This window comes from Peromyscus leucopus, chromosome 11 (genome assembly GCF_004664715.2).
Source record: "Peromyscus leucopus breed LL Stock chromosome 11, UCI_PerLeu_2.1, whole genome shotgun sequence".
Classification (NCBI taxonomy): Eukaryota; Metazoa; Chordata; class Mammalia; order Rodentia; family Cricetidae; genus Peromyscus; species Peromyscus leucopus.
The window spans coordinates 24,943,096-24,965,073 of record NC_051072.1 but is presented as its reverse complement, the minus strand read 5'-3'; the positions used below and the strand labels follow the sequence as shown (position 1 = coordinate 24,965,073).

Genomic DNA, 21,978 nt, shown 5'->3' with positions numbered 1-21,978 from the left:
GCTGCCCATGTGCATGACTTACACCCCAGTCATGACTTTGACCTTTACGGGGTCTCTGGTCTGCATTCTTGAGACCAGATGGCATTCCCTATATTTGAGATATTTATGAACAGTACCCAGAAAATGCCACCTTGGGGGTACAGAAGCTCTTGATTGCAGGGCCAGCTTATCCACACCTGCTCCCTTAAGTCTCCCGTAAGTCCCTGTGCCTTGGTTTCTTTAGAAGCCAAACAGAAACTCTGTGCTGTCCTGTCTCTGAGGGGAGTGGCCAGGATCAAGAGACAGGATTTGCAGAAAGCTGGGTGGCACAGAGGTGAAACCTCGCCTACGCTCAGATGCCCTGTATGAATTATGTTCTCTGGGGTTTGGGCGAAATTCAAAATGGGCATGTTATGCCACCTGCTGTGGCTCATATTCTGGGTCTTGCCAACACACTCAGGGAAGTGAACTGAAGTGGATCCAGCTGCTCTTCTCATCCTACACAAACATTTCAGAGCCTGGCCTTATGCTGTTTAGATCCTTTCATTCACTTAATTCAAGGGCTCACATGCCGGCTCAGCTGGAGCAATCAGCCCAAGATGGTCTGCTGCTGTGTCTAACGCTGAATAATCCCGCTGAATAATCCCGGAGGAAGTGCAAGGGTCACTTCAGGGGACAGGACAGGGAGGCGGCCACTTCAGTACTCACCACTGAGACATGCTGGGTCTTCTTTTCGGCTGCTTCCAGGCAGTGCACCCCTTCCTTGCTTCTCTGCTTTGCTCTTGGGGGTCCTGGTGTGTTTATTTTATCTCAATGGGTTCAAAGCAGCTTCAAGGGATAGTGGTGGTGGTGGGCGGGGGGAGGTGGCTTAGAAAGCCAGTGAAGGCAAACGCTTGGAGAATGCCCTTTGCTTGGAATCCTGCAGAGTCTGGAGTCTTCAGAGAGGTCTCCGAATAATTTGCATTCACCAATGTCTATTTTTAAAAGAACAATGCGAATGTTAAGTAGATATCTCAGCTGCTGAGTAGATTCCAATATGACTAATTATGGCTGAGAAAGTTATCAGGATAAAACAAAGAGATGGATTTCAGTTTCTCTGGTCTGCATTTAAGAGACAAAGGACACTCAGACAACCTCATCTGTCTCTATAAGCCTCTCAAAGACCAACAGAAGGCAAACTCAACTGAGGGAAACGAGGAATTTAGTTCAGAATTACAGGCAAGTTCATTTTAGTTAAGCTAAGCTGATGTCACAGTTGAGTGATTGAGATCTACCTCACTAGCCCTTTACATAACCAAACCACTGCTACTCACCGTCTTGGCCTATGTTTAAGATTAAATATCTCACTTGATCTCGACAACAACCCCCGTGAGCTCAGTATTCACATCTCAAGTTTTAGGGGAGGGGGCTACATTCATCTGCTAAGGCTGCTGTAGCAAACTGCCACACATGGGGTAGCTTAAACACAGAAATGTTTTTGTCTCAGTTCTAGAAGCTAGCTAGAAGTTCCAAATCAAGGTGTTGGCAGGTCTGGTGTCTTCTGAGGTAACTGTCCTCCTCAGTGTGCCCTCCCATGCCCTCTTCATGCACACATGCCCATCTCTGTGGTCCTTTCTTGGGTCCAAATTTACTTTTTGCAAGGAAGGGTAGTAATTGTGAAGTTTGAAGGAGGGCCTTTATTCATACCATCTAAGTGTCCTACCACTGAGCTGTGTGTTCAGCCCCTTTGTATATATAGTTTTATTTTGAGGCAGAGTCTCACTAAGTTGCCCAGGCTAGCTTTAAACTCACTCTGTAGATTAGATCGATCCTCCTGCCTCCACCACAGTACTATCTAGGGTTCCAGGACTACACACGAAGGACTGCCTCAGATTTCCTCTTCCTTGAAGTCAGAAGGGATCAGGACTCACTGTCACAATCTCTTTTAACTTAATCCCTTCTTTTTAAAAATTACTTTATATTAAATTTTTTCATTTATTGTACGTACTGACGATAGTCTCTCCTCCCTTCTCTCCTCCTGTTCCCTCTCCCCACATCCTGTCTACCTCCCCTCCATCCACTCCTCCTCCATCTCTGTTCAGAAAGGGGCAGGCCTCCCATGAGAGTCAACAAAGCATCGTGTATCTAGTTAAGGCAGGACCAAGCTCCTCCCCCTGCATCAAGGGCTGGGCGCTTTCTTTCTTTCTTCCTTTCTTTCTTTTTTAATCAGCTTTATTTATATGCTTAAATACTTAAAAACAACTAGTAAACATAATTAAGAAACTCTAAATTTTTACTTGCTGAGCCAAAACATTAATGAATAGTGAAAACAAGTCATTAAGGAAGCTTGTTTACACTGCTAATATAAGGGAATTATCTCGCATGTATCACCAGAATCTGTTGCTTTCTTGGCTCCGCTGAGCATAGAGCCCAGCAGGAGAATTTTAGTTCCATCCCCACTAGTTCAACCTCAGTTTATGGAAGTTGATCAGAAAGTTTGATTGGCAGCATCTGATTTCTACTGATATTCTTGACATTGACCTCTGCTGTCTCACATTTAATTATGATATAGTTAAATCCTATTTTCAGTTCCTACACTGTAGTTGTTTGTTTTTTTACTCTTTATTCTTTTGGGGGCCTGCCACCAGCTCCCAAATTATCACACATGGAGATTTCATTCTTACTTATAAATAAATGCCTGATCTTAGGTTGGCTGATTTCCACCCAGCTTTTCTTAAATTATCCCATCTACCTTTTGCCTCTGGGCTTTTACTTTTCTCTGTTTCTGTATATTATCTTACTTTCACTCTTACTCCAGGGCTGGCTGTGTGGCAGGGTGGCTGGCCCCTTCTTTTCTCACTCCTTGATCCCTCTTGCTTCCTGATCCCTCTTTTTCTCTATTTATTCCTTTAATTTATTTATTAACATAATAATTATTATTAACATAATAAATAAATTCTCTGTAATTTATTTATAGCCTCCCCTATCCTTTCCCCTGCCTTGCTATTGGCCATTCAACACTTTTATTAGACCAATCAGGTGTTTTAGACAGGCAAAGTAACACAGCTTCACAGAGTTAAACAAATTCAACATAAAAGGATGCAAAACATCTTTGCATCATGAAAACAAATGTTCTGCAGCATAAACAAATGTAACACAACTGAAAATAATATTCCACACATTGCACCAAATCAGTTTGGGGGGGAGGTGGACTTTGTTCCGTTTTGTTTCTTACTTTCTTTAATTTAATAAATTTATTTATTTTAATAATAATTTTAATTATTATTAATTAAATAAATAAATTAATTTAATAAATCACCCTGCAAAGTATTGAGTTTCATTCTGGCATTTTTCTTTTCTATAATATTTTTATTAATTCTTGGAGACTCTCATATGTGTGTGTGAAATATATTTTGATCATATTCAGACTCCACTCTGCCTCACACTCACCCAAGATCTACCCCCACCTCCTGCCCCCCCCCAACTTCATGTCATTCTCTAATTCTGGCATTTTCAAGCATACATTGTGTTTACTGATTCTGCCCTCTCGCCTTCTCCCCAGCCCCCACCCTCTCTACTCTTGTGCCCTTCCACCCAACCAGCACCGGCTCCCTTTTGTTTTCATGTCACTTGTGTCCTACTGTCCCTACTTTCCTCAACACCTTCACTCCCCCTCGCAAGCTTGTGGGTCTGCTTCCTAGTCTCACAATCTACACCCCTGCACAACCACACTTATACAGTGTAAGTACAAAGAGCTAGGACTTTTATGAAAGAGAATATGAGATTTTGCGTCTTTCTGAGTCTGAGTTTTAATTTCCATTTCTCTGATGGCTAAAGACATTGGACACATTTTACACCATTTATTGGCTATTTGTGTTTCTTCTTTTGAGAACTTCCTGTTCATTTTTGTCAGTCCGTTTGTTGATTGGCAGATATGGGGCTTTTGGCTATTTAATTTTTTTTACCTCATTTGGATGGATTTTCAGATCCATCCAAATGTTCCTGCAAATTTCATTTCAATATTCTTTGCAGCTGAAAAAAAAAATTCCACTGTGTATCTACATCATCACATTTTTTATCGTCTATTCCTCTGTGATGGACATCTTGGCTGCTTCCATTTTCTTGCTGTTGCGCATAATGCAGCAACAAGCACGGATGTGCAGGTAGCTATCAAAGGATTTTTGGTAGCTATAAAGCTATATCACAGGCGTGTAGCTGGGTCATATGGTGGTTCTGTTTTCACGTTTTTTGAGAAACCTACTGATTTCCATAGTGGTTGTACTAGGTTGCACTGTCAGCAGCAATGATTAGAGATTCCTTTCCCTACATCCTCAGCAGCGTGTGCTATTGCCTCTTATCTTAATGATAGCCCTACAGTTGGGGTTAGATAGAATATCTAAGTAGTTTTAATTTCCATTTCTCTGATGGCTAAAGACATTGGACACATTTTACACCACTTATTGGCTATTTGTTTTTCTTCTTTTGAGAACTGTCCATTTTTGTCAGTCCGTTTGTTGATTGGTAGATATGGGGTTTTTTGCTATTTAATTTTTTTTTTACCTCATTCTAGATATTAATCCTTTGTCGGTGTATAGCTGGCATCAATTCCTCCCATTCTGTAGGCTGCATATTTACTCTGCTGGTAGTTCCATTTGCTGTAAAGAAAATTTTAATCTCCTTTGGTACCGTTCGTCAACTCTTGGGTCTGTTTCCTACTGGAGTGCTATTCAGAAAGGCTTTGTCTATTTCTATAACTGCAAGAATATTCTCTATGCTTTCCTCTCGCAGTCTCAGCATTTCAGATTTTAAATTAAGGTCTTTGATCCACTTTGAATTGATTTTCATGCAGGGTGAGAGAGATGGACTTCCTTTCATTCATCTACAGATAGATACCAGTTTTTTTCTTTCTTTTTTCTTTTTTTGGTTTTTCGAGACAGGGTTTCTCTGTGTAGCTTTGTGCCTTTCCTGGAGCTCACTTGGTAGCCCAGGCTGGCCTCAAACTCACAGAGATTCGCCTGCCTCTGCCTCCTGAGTGCTGGGATTAAAGGCGTGCGCCACCACCACCCAGCCAGTTTTTTTATTTGTTGATTAGATTCTCTTTTGTTTCCAGTGTTTGCTGTTGATACTTTTGAAAAAAAAAAAAAATAGGTGACCATCACTATGTGGACTTATCTCTGGGTCCTTCCTTCTGCTCCACTGGTCTACATGTCTATTTTTGTGCCAGTACCAAGCTGCCTCTGTCACTATGCTCTTTATATAGTTTGAAGTCAGGCATTATAATACCTCCACTGTGTTCTTGTTAAGGGTTGCTTTGTCTATCCTTAATCACTTCCTTAAAGGCCTCTGTATTAGTCAGTTTTCTATCTTTATACTAAAATACCTGTGAAATAGTCAATACATGAAGAAGGTTTATATCGACTCACAGTAAGGAGGCTTAAACTATGACTGATTGGCCTCATTATGTGGGGCCCATAATGAGACAGCACATTGTGGCAAGGGTTCTATGGTAGAACAAAGCTGCTTACCTCATTGTCAAGAGGCCAAAAAGAGTGAGGGTGGGCTGGGGTCTGTCCCACAGTTTCTTTGGAAGACATGCTCCCAATTACCTGGAGACTTCCCACAGATGCTTCCCAATGGTACCACCCTGGGAACCAAACTTTCTATTTATAGGGCTTTGAAGACTCTCAAGATCAAAACACAAGCAAGGTTCTATCTCTAAATAATTAAAATCTTAGGTACTGGGATTAAAGATTCACATAAATTTGCAGACGGGACAATTCAGCCCACAATAGGGACACTGAGGCTCACGGAAGTGAAAGAACTTGACTCAGCTCACAATACATGACAGAACTGACATGCTAGCATAGGCCTCTATCATTCCAATGTGTGATTATAGAACATGGATCCAAATATGGCGGAGCTAAAAGAGCACTGGGTAACTACTATTGGCTAACAGTATATATCCTGGCACCAGTGGCTGAACCCCCAGGGTCTCGTATTTCTGGTCTTTAGAACACAGGGCTTGGAATGGAGGTTCTACTATTCCCTCCAGGGCTACTCATCTTTCTGATTATAGATTAAAGATTATGCACATCACTCTGGAGGCCTTCTGCTGCCTTTACTGGGTTTCATGACACATGGTCGGTCATAACAATGACTTATGGGTACCCAGTCCTTGGCCTTCTAGGCCTCCCAGTTATAACATTGTTCTTATAGGTAAATACAATCTGCTTGACATGTGTCTGCTTTGCCAGACACAGGCTAGGATGCAAAGTCCAGGGTGCGCTGAGTCAAAGGCAAGGGATCTCAGAAATAAAAGAGTCTATGTTTTGTTGTGGTGTCCTGTCATTTTGTTTACACTTCTGGGGTGCTGTATAAAGGATGAAACTGAAATATGACTTCATATAAATTAAAATAGTAATGCTTACTGTTGTTGATTGTTTATAACGACCCAAATCTTGGAAGAGCCAAGGAATTGCAGTTACAGCAAGGTTATATTTCCACATCTGGCCCTGAAGTGGATGCACTAGGCTTCACTGTCAGACAAAGGAGGGCCATCCTGTGTGACTCTCTTGATTGACAGCCAGTTTGAGATCCGAGGAGAAGAAAGAATATGACAGATTGACAGGAGAAGGCTCAGGGCATGACCCAGAAGCTAGCCTCTACTTCCTAGGAGGATCCTTGGCTGTGAGAATGGAGGACTGGAGATTCCAAAAGGACCACAGACTTCTGAAGCAAACAGGCAGATCTGTAACTTTTTGTTGTGTCTTCTTATTTCAGATCATACACATAGGTCTTTATTTTGAATTTAAAAAAAAAACAATACTGAATTAGAATCTCAGGGTGGGAAAAAGCCTGTGTATTCCTCCTGGTAGAGTCTCTCTGAAAAAAGACATAGGACTTAGGATGTTTATGTGATGTTTTTTTCACTTTCAAAGTGATTTCAAATTGTGATCCTTGTAGCACTCCTCAGAGTCACTGAGGAGCCACAGAGATCATATAAGTTGTCCAACCTCGGAGGTGAACCCAGGTCTGTTGCTTCCAAAGCTTTACTCTGTGTTCCTCTGAATGATAAGATCCCCCCCACCAAAGAAAGCCAGATTTCTTATTTTGAAAGCAAAATCGGGGGAAGAAAAAAGTCTCTCTGCTTTAGAGGCAAGACTGCTGCTGGCCATTTGTCACGGTTAACTGGCTATTTTTCATAAACAGGAGGCAGTAGAGTCAAAGGGACCAAACAGCTCCCCACGAAATGAGCACAATACTTGTTCATATGGGGGGGGCAAAAGCAGAAAGAGAGAGGCAATATCAAAATAGCCTATGAGAAATACAGAAGACAACTTTCCCATTATTCTAAATTTGGAAAGGTTTCAGATGTTGTCACAGCCAGCATCATGAGGTCCCTTGTGTTGAGCATGGCCAAGAGAGAGGCTGATAGGCACTAAGTCAGGGTCCCAGTTGGCTCCAGGAGAAGCTGAGTCAACCAGACCAGAGCCTCACCCAAGACAACGTTAGCCAAATCCTGGATAACTTTCACATTGAATGGTAACTTCTCAAACATGCACAATCAAAATTTCCCTGGTAACAGAGCATCCTCTTGGCTACCACAACAACTCATGATTATGGGGCTGATATAGACTTGGACTGTTATCCAAGAATAGGACTTTCATACGCATTCACTGAGATATTAACAATATATAAACCCTAAAAGGCCAAAACAATATTAGTATTTCATAGTTTGACAATATATATGCCTCTCCTTTTCCCTCTTCCCTTCTTCTTCTCTTTTAATTAAGCCATAAAACATTCTTCTGGGTGCTAAAGAGATGGATCAGGGGCTAAGAACATGTTCTGCTCTTGCAAAGGACCTGAGTTTGTTTCCAGTACCCACGTGAAACAGCTCACAACTCCCTCTAACACGAGCTCCAAGGATTCCAATGATTTTTGGTTTCCATAGGCACTTGCATTCATTTTAATGCATGCTACCCCACAGGCATAGGTGCATACACATTATCAATCGTCATCGTCGTCGTCGTCGTCGTGTGTGTGTGTGTGTGTGTGTGTGTGTGTGTGTGTGTGTGTGTGTTGCCTGGATGCATATCTGTGCACACGTTCATGTCTGGTATCTATGAAACCAGAAGAGTGCATCAAATCCCTTACACTGGAGATACTGATGGCAGTGAGCCACCATGTTGGTGCTGGGAATCAAACCTGGGTCCTCTGGAAGAATAGCTAGTGCTTTAAACACCTGAGCCATCTCTCTAGTCTCCAAAATTAAATTAAAAAAAATCATTCTGGATGTTGACTAATACTGTGCCCATTCTACCGACAATCAAAAGAATCATAGTTCATGTCTTTAATATACTCACACAATCATGACATAGCAAATGAGCATAAGTCTCAAACTCATGACTTCATATTTCATGTGAATTCTAAGATACCAACCATGCTACTTAAGACACCCTGATTAATGTAATAAATAGAATTCCATCATATGTTTACCTTTCACTGTGGCTGATGAACAGCAGAGATCTGAAGAGAGGCACCGGATATCTGGTCAGGACCACTCTGTCAGGCAACTATGAGGAGAAAGTCCAGTAGTTGTCAGGCACTCACACTTCAAAGTGAATTATAAACAGTAAAACCATCATTGGTTATTCAGCCACAAAGATTTGCTCACAGGCCCAAGGATACTTGGAATTAGGAAACTACACATTATCTGTGTATGTCCCAAGGACACAACAATTTGAAAAGCTATAGTAGCATGGTTAACCACTACCCAGTAAACTAGTGGGGTTTGTATAAGGTAGGGAGTGGACAGGGACGGAGACAGCAACTGCCTTGAAAGAATAGAAAGGGGGAAAAAAACATTGTCTCCTTGAGATATAATCTTCAGGCTAACCCAGGTCATGTCAGTTATCCTACTCTATAGAGCAAACAGTCCAGAAGGGAGACCAAGTAATCAGATTACATTGCCATAAGAAAAATTCCTAGTGCATCATCTCAGAAGACCGAGTAAGAAGTACCAAACTGGGGGCCAGCTATTCAAAAATGTAAGGATAATCACCCAAATTCTAAATTGTGCTAGTTGTTTGTTGCTATATAACAAATTGCTTCAAAATTTAATGGATTGGGGAAATTAGTATCCAAACTCACACTAAAGGATACTGGAGAGAATTCTGACGTTGGACACTCAGCATCTATTGCGGCTTTATTCATTATTATTTTCTGAGTCTTTAGTGAAGGGACACGATACAAACCTTGTGCAGCCTCATCTGGATCCAAGCATTTCCTCACATCTTGTTGCTAAGTGTACTTGTTTTCTAGAACTTGCTTTAAAACGTACCACAGATGGAATGGCTTAAAACAACAGAAATTCCCTCAGAGTTTATTCTCTCATAGCTCTGGAGGCCAGCAATCAGAAATCAAGGTGCGGGAAGGGAAATACTTACTCTTACAACTCCAGGGAGGAATCCTTCCTTGCCTCTTTGACTCTTCCTAACTTGTGGTTGGTTGCCACAACTTTTGGCATTCCTTGACTTATAGCTACATCATCATCTCCTTTGTTTCCCCAGGGTCATTTTCTGTGTACGTGGCTCTGTCTGTTTTTATATGGACACTAGCCATTGGATTGCAGACCTTCCTTAATCTAGTATGATCTCATCTTAATTTAATATCTGCAAAGACTCTTCCAAATAAACTCATATTCTAAGGTTCTGGGTGGACATGGATTCCAGAAGGACACTATCCAATGCACTGTGCTAGCAGAATTGCCCAGAACCATGTTCTTTCTTGCTATTTGGGCATTCACCGGCAAAGCACTTAGAATATAATGCTTGTGTTTAGCAAAGATGAGGTATTCTTCTTGAGCCTCCATGATTCCACTTTTTTGGTATCAGCTTCTAACAAAATAATTGTAGCATCATAAACACTTAAGGCATGGAACCATTCAAGTCAGCATTGTCTAGAATAGCCAGTTTACAAACAATCTATATTTGCAGTAACAGGTAATTAAGTAGATGTTACATGCATAATGGACTAACAGGCTACTAAAACTATATATGAAGTTTGTAGTATTGTAAATTTTGCATGTTTAACAAGTGAAATATAAGCATTTTATTCCTAAGTGTTATTGTAATTAAGCTTTAAGTAGTAGAAAAAAAAAACTACATTCAAGAAAAATATTCAGAGTTAGCAGTGATGGCATATGCCTTTAATCCCAGAACTTGGGAGGCAGAGGCAGGAAGATCCCTGTGAGTTCAAGGCCAGCCTGGTCTACAAAGTGAGTTCCAGGACAGCCAGAGCTACACAGAGGAACCCTGTCTTGAAAAACAATATGTGATGGGGGAATGTCTTTCTGTTATGTTGTGAAAATATGTTGCTCTGATTGGTTGATAAATAAAGCCATTTGGCCTATGGCAAGGTAGCTTAGAGGCAGGCAGGGAACCCAAACAGATGGGAGGAAGGAGAAAGGCAGAGCAGGGAGATGCTGCTAGCCACCACCAGAAGCAAGATGTAAAGGTACTGGTAAGGCACGAGCCATGTGGCAAAATATAGATTTATAGAAATGGGTTAATTTAAGATATAAGAACTAGATAACAAGAAGCCTGCCTTAGCCATAGTTTAAAAATAATATTAGCCTATGTATGTTTATTTGGGTCTGAGTGGCTGGGGGCTGGTGGGTGAGAGAGATTTTCCTGACCTCGGGCCAGGTGGGACACAGGAAAACTTTCAGATATATATATATTTTTTTCAGAGTTGATTCATCAGAACATTAATGCTAATTGCATTTTAATGGTTGAGTAGTTACTCTGTAAAGCTGTTGAGGTTATATTTCTGTATCATACCTTCACAACTCAGTAGCTTCGAATGATAACACTTATTTTCACTTATTTTGCTCAATTTATATCTTGGTCATATGGGTTGATTCATCTTTGTCCCATGTGATCACAGCTGGTCTGACTCTACTGGAAACAAATGATGTGCTTTATAAGAGGGTAGAAGCCAGACGTGGTAGCTCACATCCATAATCCCAACATCAGCCAGGTGGGAGCAACAGGATTGTGAGTTTTGGGCCAGTCTGGGATATATAACAAGATCCTGTCTCAAAAGACAGGGAGTTTGGTCAGATAGGGAGCTTTGGTTGGGGTTTGTTGACCAGCAGGCCTTTACTTCCTGTTCAGTTTGGGGCCTTAGCATTTCTCATATCCTAGCTACCTCACATTGCCAGAACAGAGGTCCCAAGAGAAGAGAGTGCAAGCTTTTAAAGGCCTGGACCTCTCTTGGGTCATGTTCAACTGGTCAAATTGCTATAGAACTGGGAAGAATGCCAAAGAATTGTGGCCATGTTAAATATATCAGCATCACCAACTTTTTCAATTTTTTTTTCATATTATTTGATGTGCATGGGAGTTTTGCATGCATAGATTTCTGTATACCACTTGTGTGCCTAGTGTTTATGGAGAGCAGAAGAGGGCATTTGATCTCCTGGAGTTATAGATGGTTGTCAGCCTCCATGTGGGTGCTGGGAATAAAAATCAGGTCCTCTGGTAGGGTGGCCAATTTTCTTAACTGCTGAGCCATCTCTCCAGGCCCCTTTCCCAGTATTTTTGTATGAGCATGATTGCAAGTGGACACTTGGAAGTACTTTAAAAATTTGTTTTTAAATCTTTTATTAAAATATAACATAAAATTTCTGATAATTCAGAAATCTTCTTAGAATAGCAAAGTACCCTTTATAATCAAACGCTCTTCCCCAGTACACACACACACACACACACACACACACACACACACACACACCCCACTGCGTGTATATCTACTCCACTCACAACGCAGTACAAATGGAGGTGATAGTAGGAGGTTTGTGAGCAATCATGAGAGCAGAGGAATAGACTGTGCTTGGGTGCATATTGCTCAGGGAAGGTGATGCAATTCTCTAAGCTGACAGGAAAGGGAGAGGATAGCATATGCAAAGACATTCACTCAGGTGCTGAAGGTTAGGGTACCATGTGTGTACTGGACTCAGAAACAGTGACGTCAGGAGAAGTCTACACAAGAAAAACACAAGAAGCTGAATCTTGGAAGTCTATGCCACACAAATATTAAAATTACTGACTCTGGAAGGTTCTTGGCAAAGAAATAAGATGACAGATTTTGGATTTGAATAAATTTAGTTTAGATAGATCTTTGGTTTAACTCTGAAGTTAATCACGAATGATGAATTAGAGAAGAGCCAGATTAAAAACAGAGATTAGTTATGAAGGAGGCTCCCAAGTGATGGCTGAAGGCTGAAAGAGGGCCTGATTTTTAGTAGAAGGGCAAATGTAAGAGACTCACAGAGCATGGGCAGAAATGGCACATAATTAATGAGGTAGGAATGGGGGTCATCATAACAGCTTCCAGCTTCTTTGAGCAAGTTAATCACAGTAGGGGATATATACACATGGTGGCGGGTAATGAGTTCTGAGAGCCTTGCAGTTGGTGACAAGACTACAGGTCAAATGAACACTCACTACTTGTCCAGTCCTGGTTCTGTCCTTCCCTCAACAAATTCAAAAACTAAAATCCTTAAATGCCTGCCAATTTTCTGTCGAAGAAATAATTCTCTCTTCAGCTCTAGAGTGACATGGACAATCGAAACGACAGGAAGGCCCATGTGTGGACCACAGTGAGAGAGCAATGCCATTCTATCAGAGCAGATGTTGCCAAGACTACTATGTTTACGCCTACCCCCAATCACCACAGCAACCTTTGGCTGTACATGACTGAAACTTTCATAGGGTGCAATGATTATGTTAGGGTTGGTGGTGGTGGTGGTGGTGATGTAGGTGGTAAACTCTTGATAAACGTCATCCTTGATGCAATAAATTTATCAATTCTAAGCATGTGGGACAAAGTATTAGTCTGAGATTGATTTCAGGCACAGTGCATCTCAACAGGAACAGGAAAATTGGGGCCGTTTGCTAATTACTGTGTAGAGATGCTGAGTCTTCACACAGCCTTCCACGGCTGTGACCTTGCATAGACTGAGTTAGTGGTTGTACCTGTCGTGAGGTCTTTGTGGGAATCCAGTGATTTAACGCAAGAAGGCAAGGTGAGGACTTACCTGTGTCAACCACAGGCAGCTGACACTAGTTCTTTCTCTTATCACCTGTGACCTTATAAGCTTAAGTCACAGAGAAGGAGATGGGATGTAAGTGAGGATGAAGGGGCAAGAATGAAGTTTCTAAGGATTTGTTTATAGAATGGCTACCGCCACGCTATAAACTGTAGCAATGAAAGAGCTGGGTATGAGTTTGCTAAAAATAGATTTTTTTTTTAAGGGGGTGAGATGAAATGTGTAGATCTAGGACTTTGGGGGCATACTTTGGCTTATAACTAATTTTATAATTACTTAATTCACTAGAACAAATGAGAGCAGGAGGGTAAAATGCAAGTATTAAAACTCAGTTGTCTAGTGGGGCTTATTTAACATGCAAAAATGACCCATGTGTATGGGAAATTAGACCATAAAATTTTATTCTATTGACTCATCATTACTTTGGAGAAACTACCAACATTTGTTTTCACTTTCTATTCATAAATATAACTTTTTTTTTCCCCCTAAGATAGGGTTTCTTTGTGTAGCCCTGGCTGTCCTGGAACTTGCTCTGAAGACCAGGCTGGCTTTGAACTCACAGAGACCCACCTACCTCTGCCTCTCAAGTGCTGGTATTAAAGGCATGCACCACCACTGCCCAGTCACAAATATAACTTCTGAATGATTCTTAATGTGTTTTATTAATATAGCCCTTTTATTTTACAAAGCATTTCCGTCCTAATTAACTATTGACAAAAAGTAAGACAAAGTGATATTGTTAACCATATTTGAAAATAACCAAATATTAGATATAGATTTACCATGTGCCAGGTGATGTGCCAAATGTTCCACATGGGCATTTCATCTAACCTCTTGGCAAACCCATGGGATAAGTATTACCACCTGAGGCCGGAAGGGAGACCCAGGAAGTCAAGTGCCTGCAGTAGTCCGACTTCAAAGCATGCACTCCTAGCCCTAGGCACCACAGGCTGCAGAGGACATAATCAGATACATGCTCTCTCCTGGCACAGTCACGCTTTGGTTTGAACTCATCTAATTATTTACAGTCATGTAAACAGTGGTTGTGACACTATACAGAAATATTAAGCTTTTTGATTCTCTGTTTCCACATTATGTTCCTAGATTAAATATCTCGTCATACATTTCCCCCTCTAAAGTTATGGGAATCTGTACAAGATCAGTAATTGTTAAAGTCTCAATACCTAGTAATCGGCTAAGTCTGTTTACATGTGGCACAGTCTAATAACTGCAGTTAAGAAAACATAAACACAAGCAGCGTGAACATCTACCAATCTTCAAACAACTCAATAACAGGACAAAGTCTGTTTGAAAAAATGTATGTTTTATTTCATAAGCACTGGGGGGCAGGACGGGACACGCACCCTATCCTCTTGTTCCATGCAAACAGCTCTTAAACGAGATTCTTCAAATTTTTCGTTTTTTCCATTCTGGTTCATTCTTTGATTCTTCATCATCAGATTCCACTTGGGCAAACATGGTTTTAGGCTGAGTTCTAAAACGAAAGTTAAAAAGAGGAGGAAACTGTGAGCCACCATTTCTTACATTACGCATTGACTCTTTTATTAAGCAGGAGCAAGCCTGGGGAACTGATTGCATTTCAATTATTAAATATAATTCATTAAACTTCTGGCAAAGAAAAGCATAGTGGAAATTTAATTATGTTCAGGAAAAGAGCCAAATATTCTTTTGAAGGTTTTCCCTCCATGGCAGACACTGTATGCTGGCCTTCCCTTAAATAAAACAAAAAGGAATCAAATCCAGTGGACCCTCATGTACCATAACGTTCCTCTACTGCCAACTGGGCAAAAGGCAAACTATATGGCCCCACACAAGACCCTACATGATATTTACTTACACCTACTGGGTTATTCTTTTTCTTAAGTACATGTGACTGTGATACAAATGGGAGACTTTGAGTTAGCAGTTTTCTTACCTGTTAAGTTTAAAATAGTAACAAACATGCAGTGACTTGTACCATTAAAATTTAAAGTCAAACAAAGGAGCAACAATGGATTCCCCTCTCCAGATCAATGCATGGAAATGCCAAGCACTGAGGCCACATCATTGAACACACTGGTAACACTGCCATACAGTGTCTCTGCTAGATGCCCCCCACACAAGTCATCAAGCAATCTCTGTGAGAGGATCTTCTGTGCTTTGCAAGCATACCTGGCTCGATGACATTCCTATTTCACCATTCCAACGAAGAAAACTCCAAGAAAGTATCACAAGGTTTCAATGTACTCAAGCTACTGCGATCTGCACAACTACCTAGAGCCCAAGCTTTCCTCATACTCAGTTCAGATGGTTAAACTCCTTGTCACTTCAAGATACTGTTATGGCATCTACACACAGGTCACAGCTCTAACAGTTCAAAAGGCAGCTGCAGACTGTCATTGGCCCCAGTTACTACAGAGCAGGACCATGGGCTTCCAAATGCATTGTAGCTAAGCAATTGGTGTTTGCTATACGTTATCTTCTAGCAAAGATGCTAATCACTGGAAAAATCTACAGAGGAACAAATGTGCAAGCTTAAAAAGATTCTTTGAACTAGATACTTAACTTCTAAGGCTATCTGGCAATATCTCACAGGATACCAGATCACCAGTGTCAACTGTGATAAAACTTTAGTACTAAGATGCAGCAGGGATGCTTCTGGAGATGGATTATTATAAATGAAATGGATGTGGTGTCCCAGGAAAAACACCTAGAGCTGTTTGGTTGCAAGGGTGAATTTGCCATAGTCCACCTACTTCCAAAAGTACTTATAGCAGGTTGGTGACCAACCTGGCGAGGCCCAGAAAAAATGAAACTGTTTGACAGCAGGTGGAAAGAGAAAGGCTGCAGAGGAGGAGGCCACATTCTCGTGGGACAGAGATGGAAGGAAGTACTGGTTACACAGGTATATGTGTTTGTCAAAACTTGAGATGGCTGCATCTTACACTTCTCTGTATGTAAACTGTGCCTCAATAAAGTTCATTAGTGAACACAATCCAAAGGTTCAGAACTAAGAGATGAGAAGATTTATATCTGAACATGAAACTTGTCACTGGAAGCTGAGAAGATGGCTCCACGTGTAACATTGCTTGCTGTGAAAACATGAGGATCTGAGTTCAAATCCTCAGCACCCACGTACAAGTTGGACAAGGTTACGTAGGTGCTATAACCCAGTACCTGGCAAGTCAGGCATGAGGTGCGGCAGGCCCTGGAGGATGGCGGGGATTGCTGGCTGTCAGCCAAGTTCCAGGTTCAGTGTGAGATTCTTTCTCGAGGATCAAGGCAGAGAGTGATAGAGCAGGACACCTGACATCTTCTAGCCTCCAAATGTGTGCCTGTACATATGCACACACTTAACACACTCACACAGACACACATTCACACACTCACACATAGACATACACACACATACATACACACATACAGATATACACTCACACATAGACATACACACATACACACACACACACACACACACACACACACACACACACACACACACATGGCATCAAAGTAGGAGGGGTTTGTTGGGAGAAGGGCCCAGAAGAAGTGGGAAGAGGAGCAGAGAAGCTAACAGGGGGTGAAGATGACCAAAATACATGGCATACACATAAGACATTACCAAATAATAAAATATTCTGTTAGATTCAACAAATACATCAAATTGTTGGAAAAATGTTAGGTGTTTACTCTAAAGCCATACATTTCTCTCACTGGTTGGGGAAAGTATCTAAAAACCTCCATCCTGCTCCTGGGGCGTGCCGTGGGGGAGCAAGGAGACCAGCAAGACTCTGCAACAAGGGGAAGACTGTCTCCTTAACATAAAGGTATAAACGGTTCCAGCTATGGGGAGATAGTTCTCATCTGGAGAAGCTGTATGAAGTGACTGAAGATGATCAAGCCCAAAGTTTGGGTTTTAGTCTCAGGCCCATTTTGTAAGAAATAGCCTTTAGGGGCTGGAGAGATGGCTCAGGGGTTAAGAACACTGGCTGATCTTCCAGAGGACCTGGGTTCAATTCCCAGCACCCATATGGCAGCTCACAACTGTCTGTAACTCCAGTTCCAGGGATCTGATGCCCTCACACAGACATGCATGTGGACAAAACACCAATGTGCATAAAATAAAATATTTTTTAAAAAGAGAGAAAGAAATAGCCTTTATTCCTGAAATGGAAGCATAGGGAAGCGATGGAAAATGGGAGGTGTAGCTCACAGAAACAATCCATGCCCACCCCACCCCACCCCACCCCCGCGGGTGCCAGAACAACATTCAAAAAGAATAGTTTAGAACCATTAATAAGAGCTCTTTGTTTGCTAAATAAAGACAAGGCTCTTTCAAAAAGACTCTTGCAGTAGCTCGTGGAACATCTATGACCTAACCAAAGTGCCTTGCAGGAGCACAGCAAAACAACCTTGCAGCTTTCTTCAGAGCAATTCTTGCCTTTGAATTTATTTCCACCAGTTATTGTTTTGAAAACGAGTGGGACTCCACACATGAGAATGATCTTAGCAATCCAATTCAGGTCTATCTTGGGGCATTTTGAACGCTCTTTAGTCACCACTTGACCAAGACAATGAAGAACAGAGATGATTGGGCAATCTCAAACAAAGTTAAGAATAGAACGAGCAGATTTCTTCTCTAGGGAACGGCCTAATTTGCCCTTGGCACACAAAAGTACTATAAAAATAAATCAACCATGCCAAGGAAGAGTGATGAGACACATGCAAACGGACACAGTATTAATTAATGCACTAGAAGACGGTTTACAGCTGGTCTAGAAACCCCCGCTTTGGGAGCAATGGCGCATCCTTTAAGTCTGTTAAGCGCAGATTGCCCTCAGAGCCACTTACAGAAACAGAATTGGTACACTGATCTTAGCGCAGTCTCCATGGGGTACTTCTATGAGAGACAGTGTGAAAGCCAGACCAACAGACAATGAAAACACAGCAGCAATTCAGAGCCACATACATACATTACACAGATTCTACCTCTTCAAGAAAGCGTTTTCACTGCCCACCATTCCTTATTTTCTATTTATGGTTTTTTTTTAAGGTTTATTTATTTCTATTCTATGAACACGGGCGTTCTGCCTGTCTGTGCATCTGTGCACTAGGTGCACGCCTTGTGTCTGCAGAGGCCAGGAGAGGGCATGGGATTCCCAGGAACTGGGATTATAAATGACTATGAGAACTGAACCCAGGGCCTCTGGAAGAGCAGCCACTTAACCACTGAGCCATCTTTCCAGCCCCTTACAGTCTAACTATTAATAGTCAGTCCCTTGAACTTGAGCCTTGTGACAGGTTCGTCTCCCTTGTCCTAACCAAGAACCTCTAAAGCAAATGGCTTAGGAGAAATGAAGAGAACGATGAAAATCAATGGGTATCAGCAGGTTCCTGAGGATACCGGAAGTTTCCAAGGAGAACCTGGTTAGTGTCTGCTTTATGAGATCAGCTTCACCCAGACCCATTCTTTCATTGGCTAATTTTCATGTGTTAGCCTAAAATCTAGGTGTCCAGAAAGGCTGCTGTGAAATTGCAGCTTCCAGGTTAATGAACATCTGATTACATTTGGTAACAGTTCATCGGATTATCAAGGACAGTTACATTTCAGCGTACTTACTGCCGGCAACCACTAAATCAACTAATCAAACAAGTGCTTGCTGTATTGCTCTCTCACATTTCCAGTAGACCCTGCATTTGCTACAAGTAAAAATGATTTCAGGAAGCTAACACAGAAGCTTCTGCAAATGTTCACCAAATCTACAAGTTCTAATTTGGTAACACTTTGTGCTAATTTTTCTTGATTTTTTTTTTTTTTTAAAAAAATTGATCTAAAGATTTTGCATTATTTATTTTTGAGATTATAATATAATTACATTATTTCCCCTTTCCCTTTCCTCCTTCAAACCCTCCATATATCCTTCCTTGTTCTCTTTGAAATTATGGTCTTTTTTCCTTAGTTCCTGCTACATGCATATGCTTATATATTCTATATATAACCTGTTCAGGCTGTGTATTTTCAGGGCTGACCATTTGGTTTTGGATAACCAAGTGCTCTTCTCTGGGGCAGACTATTTCTCCTGCTCTCCTGCCTTCCTTAGTTGGCTGAAGTTCTTTGTGAGAGTAGAGAGTTAAGACATAAACCAACGGGTTTCACTGATGCAATTGCATATGTGTGTGTCATTATACTTCATTCTTATCCATCTCCCTCCATGATCCTGTCCTCTTCTGGTCTCTTTCTCCCCACACACAGTCCTCCTCCCTGCTTTCATGTCACACTTATTCCATTATTCCCTTGGATACTTGAAAAGAAATTCTTCAGATGATTTGTTCGACATGAGTTGTGGTGAGTGTGTACTCCAACAAGATGACAGGGACCCATGGGAAGTGAGTACCCTTCAGTGTTTCCATCTCGAGCAGCCAGTGATGCGCAAAGGTTCCCCACACTGCAGTCTTCTAAAGGGCATGTTAGGTTGTATGAGAGACTCCAAGTGTCAGGAGGACTGTCTTTTCTCTCATGACTAAGCTCTAACCTATGTCTCTGCAAATCCTTCTCTAACACTGAAACCAGGGTGAAGTCATCACAATGTCTTCAGCTGCAATGGAAAGTCCACAGGTCACATTCTTTTTTATTATGGGTGTGCTTCTGATATGATTCACACAAGAAGCAGAAAGCAAGCTCCTGGGTAATAGGAGGAATATGAGGGGAAATCACTTAAAATATTTAATCATGAGTATGTGAGTATAAACCACAAGCTTTTTTGGCTTGGGGCCCATTGTTTATTATGAAGGAAAACCTCAAAGCCAAAGCCAATTATAGCCATGACTCGACAATCTGACACACTTGTTAACCCTGTTAGGATGAATACAGCCTGGTTGAACTCTGACCCAGTCGTCACAATTGCAGAATTATTAAGATTAAATAAAAGGCTTGACCAAAAGATTCAACTTGAAATGGCCCTTTCTGTCTGTGATGAGCTAATCAACATTTTTTTTTTAAAAGACACTGGGGATGTGTAAGAAGATCAGAGGCAACAAGATGCTTAAAGATAAAGAATTTTCTACTTTCTTCAGGAAATGAAGGCATAACATTTTGGAAAATAAACACTTCTTGGACTTATAGATAGAGTGCAGTGCTCTATGCTTAAGAGTCCAGAGACTATGAGAGTAGAAAAAGGACAATTATGAAATGTGGGCACAGAATAAAAAATGAAGAGTGGAAAAACAAACAGAAGAACCCTGTAAAATCATCATTAACTACCTTATTATCAAGTGGGTAAATAAGTAAGAACAATGAAACCTTTAAAAAAAAAAAAAAACAAGCCAGAGACAGGCCGGGTCTCATGAAAGCCCTCTCTAACTTCTCATTTATGTGTTTCTAAGTCCATGCCCAGTGAGCCTGGATGGAGCCCTGCCCTCCTCTTTTGCAGACAAGGGAAACAGCCCTAGTAAGGCAAGAGCTGCACTTAGCAGGCAGCAGCAGAGCTGGAAGTACATTCAGGGCTTCTGATTCTCGGTCTAGGGTTCCCTCTGCTAAGCCATGCTGGCTCACACAAACATCATCTCAACAACTCAATAGCTACTATTTGCTGCACCATGAGGAGAAACGATCCTCAGTACTTAGACACCAGAAGCCCATCATGAAGGCAGACCATCTATACTCCATCCCAGCTCTGCCACCTGATACCTGTGGGTCAAGTTATACATTTCCGTCTCCTCATCTACAGAGCAGAAACAATAATACTGCTTACCTTAATGGGTTTTGAGGATTATATGATACAACATACTGAGATTTTTAATAAGTCTATCACAGTACTAGTACAATGAAAGTCTCATTAGTATTATATAATTTATGTTAGATAATAGGGGCTCTTACTTCATACAACTGACATCTTTTCAAAAGTTCTATGCATAATGTATTGAGCAAAATAATTCGTATGTTAAATACAACATTGTAACATGCTATGTTTTCAAATCCTGGGGAGAATTTTTTCTCTATAGAAATGATTCATTTATGAGTCTTTTATAACTGAAGTTGTCTAGTCTGTAAGTATGAATTTTCTTAAGGAGGAATAATTTATGATTCTGAGTAATTACTTTTGTATTATTTTCAAGCATTAGTGTACAAAATCATCACTTTCGGCATTTCTTAAAATGTAGATCCTCAGCTGGAATCCCACAGAGCCTGTTAGCCTGGAATGGACCTGGAAATTCACATTTTAGTCCTCTCCCCAATAAACCCCTCCCCGACTGCCTACAAGGCAGGCAGTTCATAAAACCAGCCCAAGAAATACTGTCGTCTACACAGGCACATGGTGGACAGCGACAATCAGCACATCAGTATAACTCAGGGGGGAAAAAGATACTTTTCTCTCTGTGGGTTTATGTCTCTTACTGTCACAAGTCACATATAAACTTTTCCTTGCTCATAAGGACTGCTTTAGATATGGCTTATGAATTCAATATGACTTTAAGTGGATTCTTTACAGGTTGAGAATGATATTTTAGAACATACACAACACACACATCCACACATCTTGTATTTCAAAAGATAAGCACAGTGAAGTTAAATTGACTGAACCAGCAATAATGGCAGCTTCTCTGGCAAGAAGGGCAGCCATGGCTGACAGAGCTGTCATGCTGGCAGGCTGCTGGCCAGGCTCCGAGCTCCCACACATCTATCCCTGTCTGATGTGTAAGCTAATAGCATTCTGGATCTACATCCTGCCCCTTCCCCAGCCAGCTCTCTTCCTCTCCCTCCAGCAGCATCTTTGAACAAGAAACTGTAACTGAATCTGTCCATGTGTGGCTGAGTAAGAGTCCTCTATAATCCTGCTGGGTTTGAAAACTTTCATGGCTATTACACTGCTAGTGTCAGGACTCACGCTTAGCTCCTCAAGGGA

General features: G+C 41.3%; 1 protein-coding gene across 1 annotated transcript in view; it reads right to left on the bottom strand.

Moving 5' to 3' along the window:
• Nucleotides 1-14,378: 14,378 nt before the first annotated feature.
• The window catches only part of Wdr70 (WD repeat domain 70), a 232,336-nt gene continuing 224,736 nt past the window's right edge, over nucleotides 14,379-21,978 (bottom strand). The window contains exon 18 of the mRNA XM_028875604.2: nucleotides 14,379-14,570. Coding sequence (XP_028731437.1) covers nucleotides 14,483-14,570 — 88 coding nt within the window. The 3' untranslated portion in view covers nucleotides 14,379-14,482. The remainder of the gene's footprint in view (nucleotides 14,571-21,978) is intronic.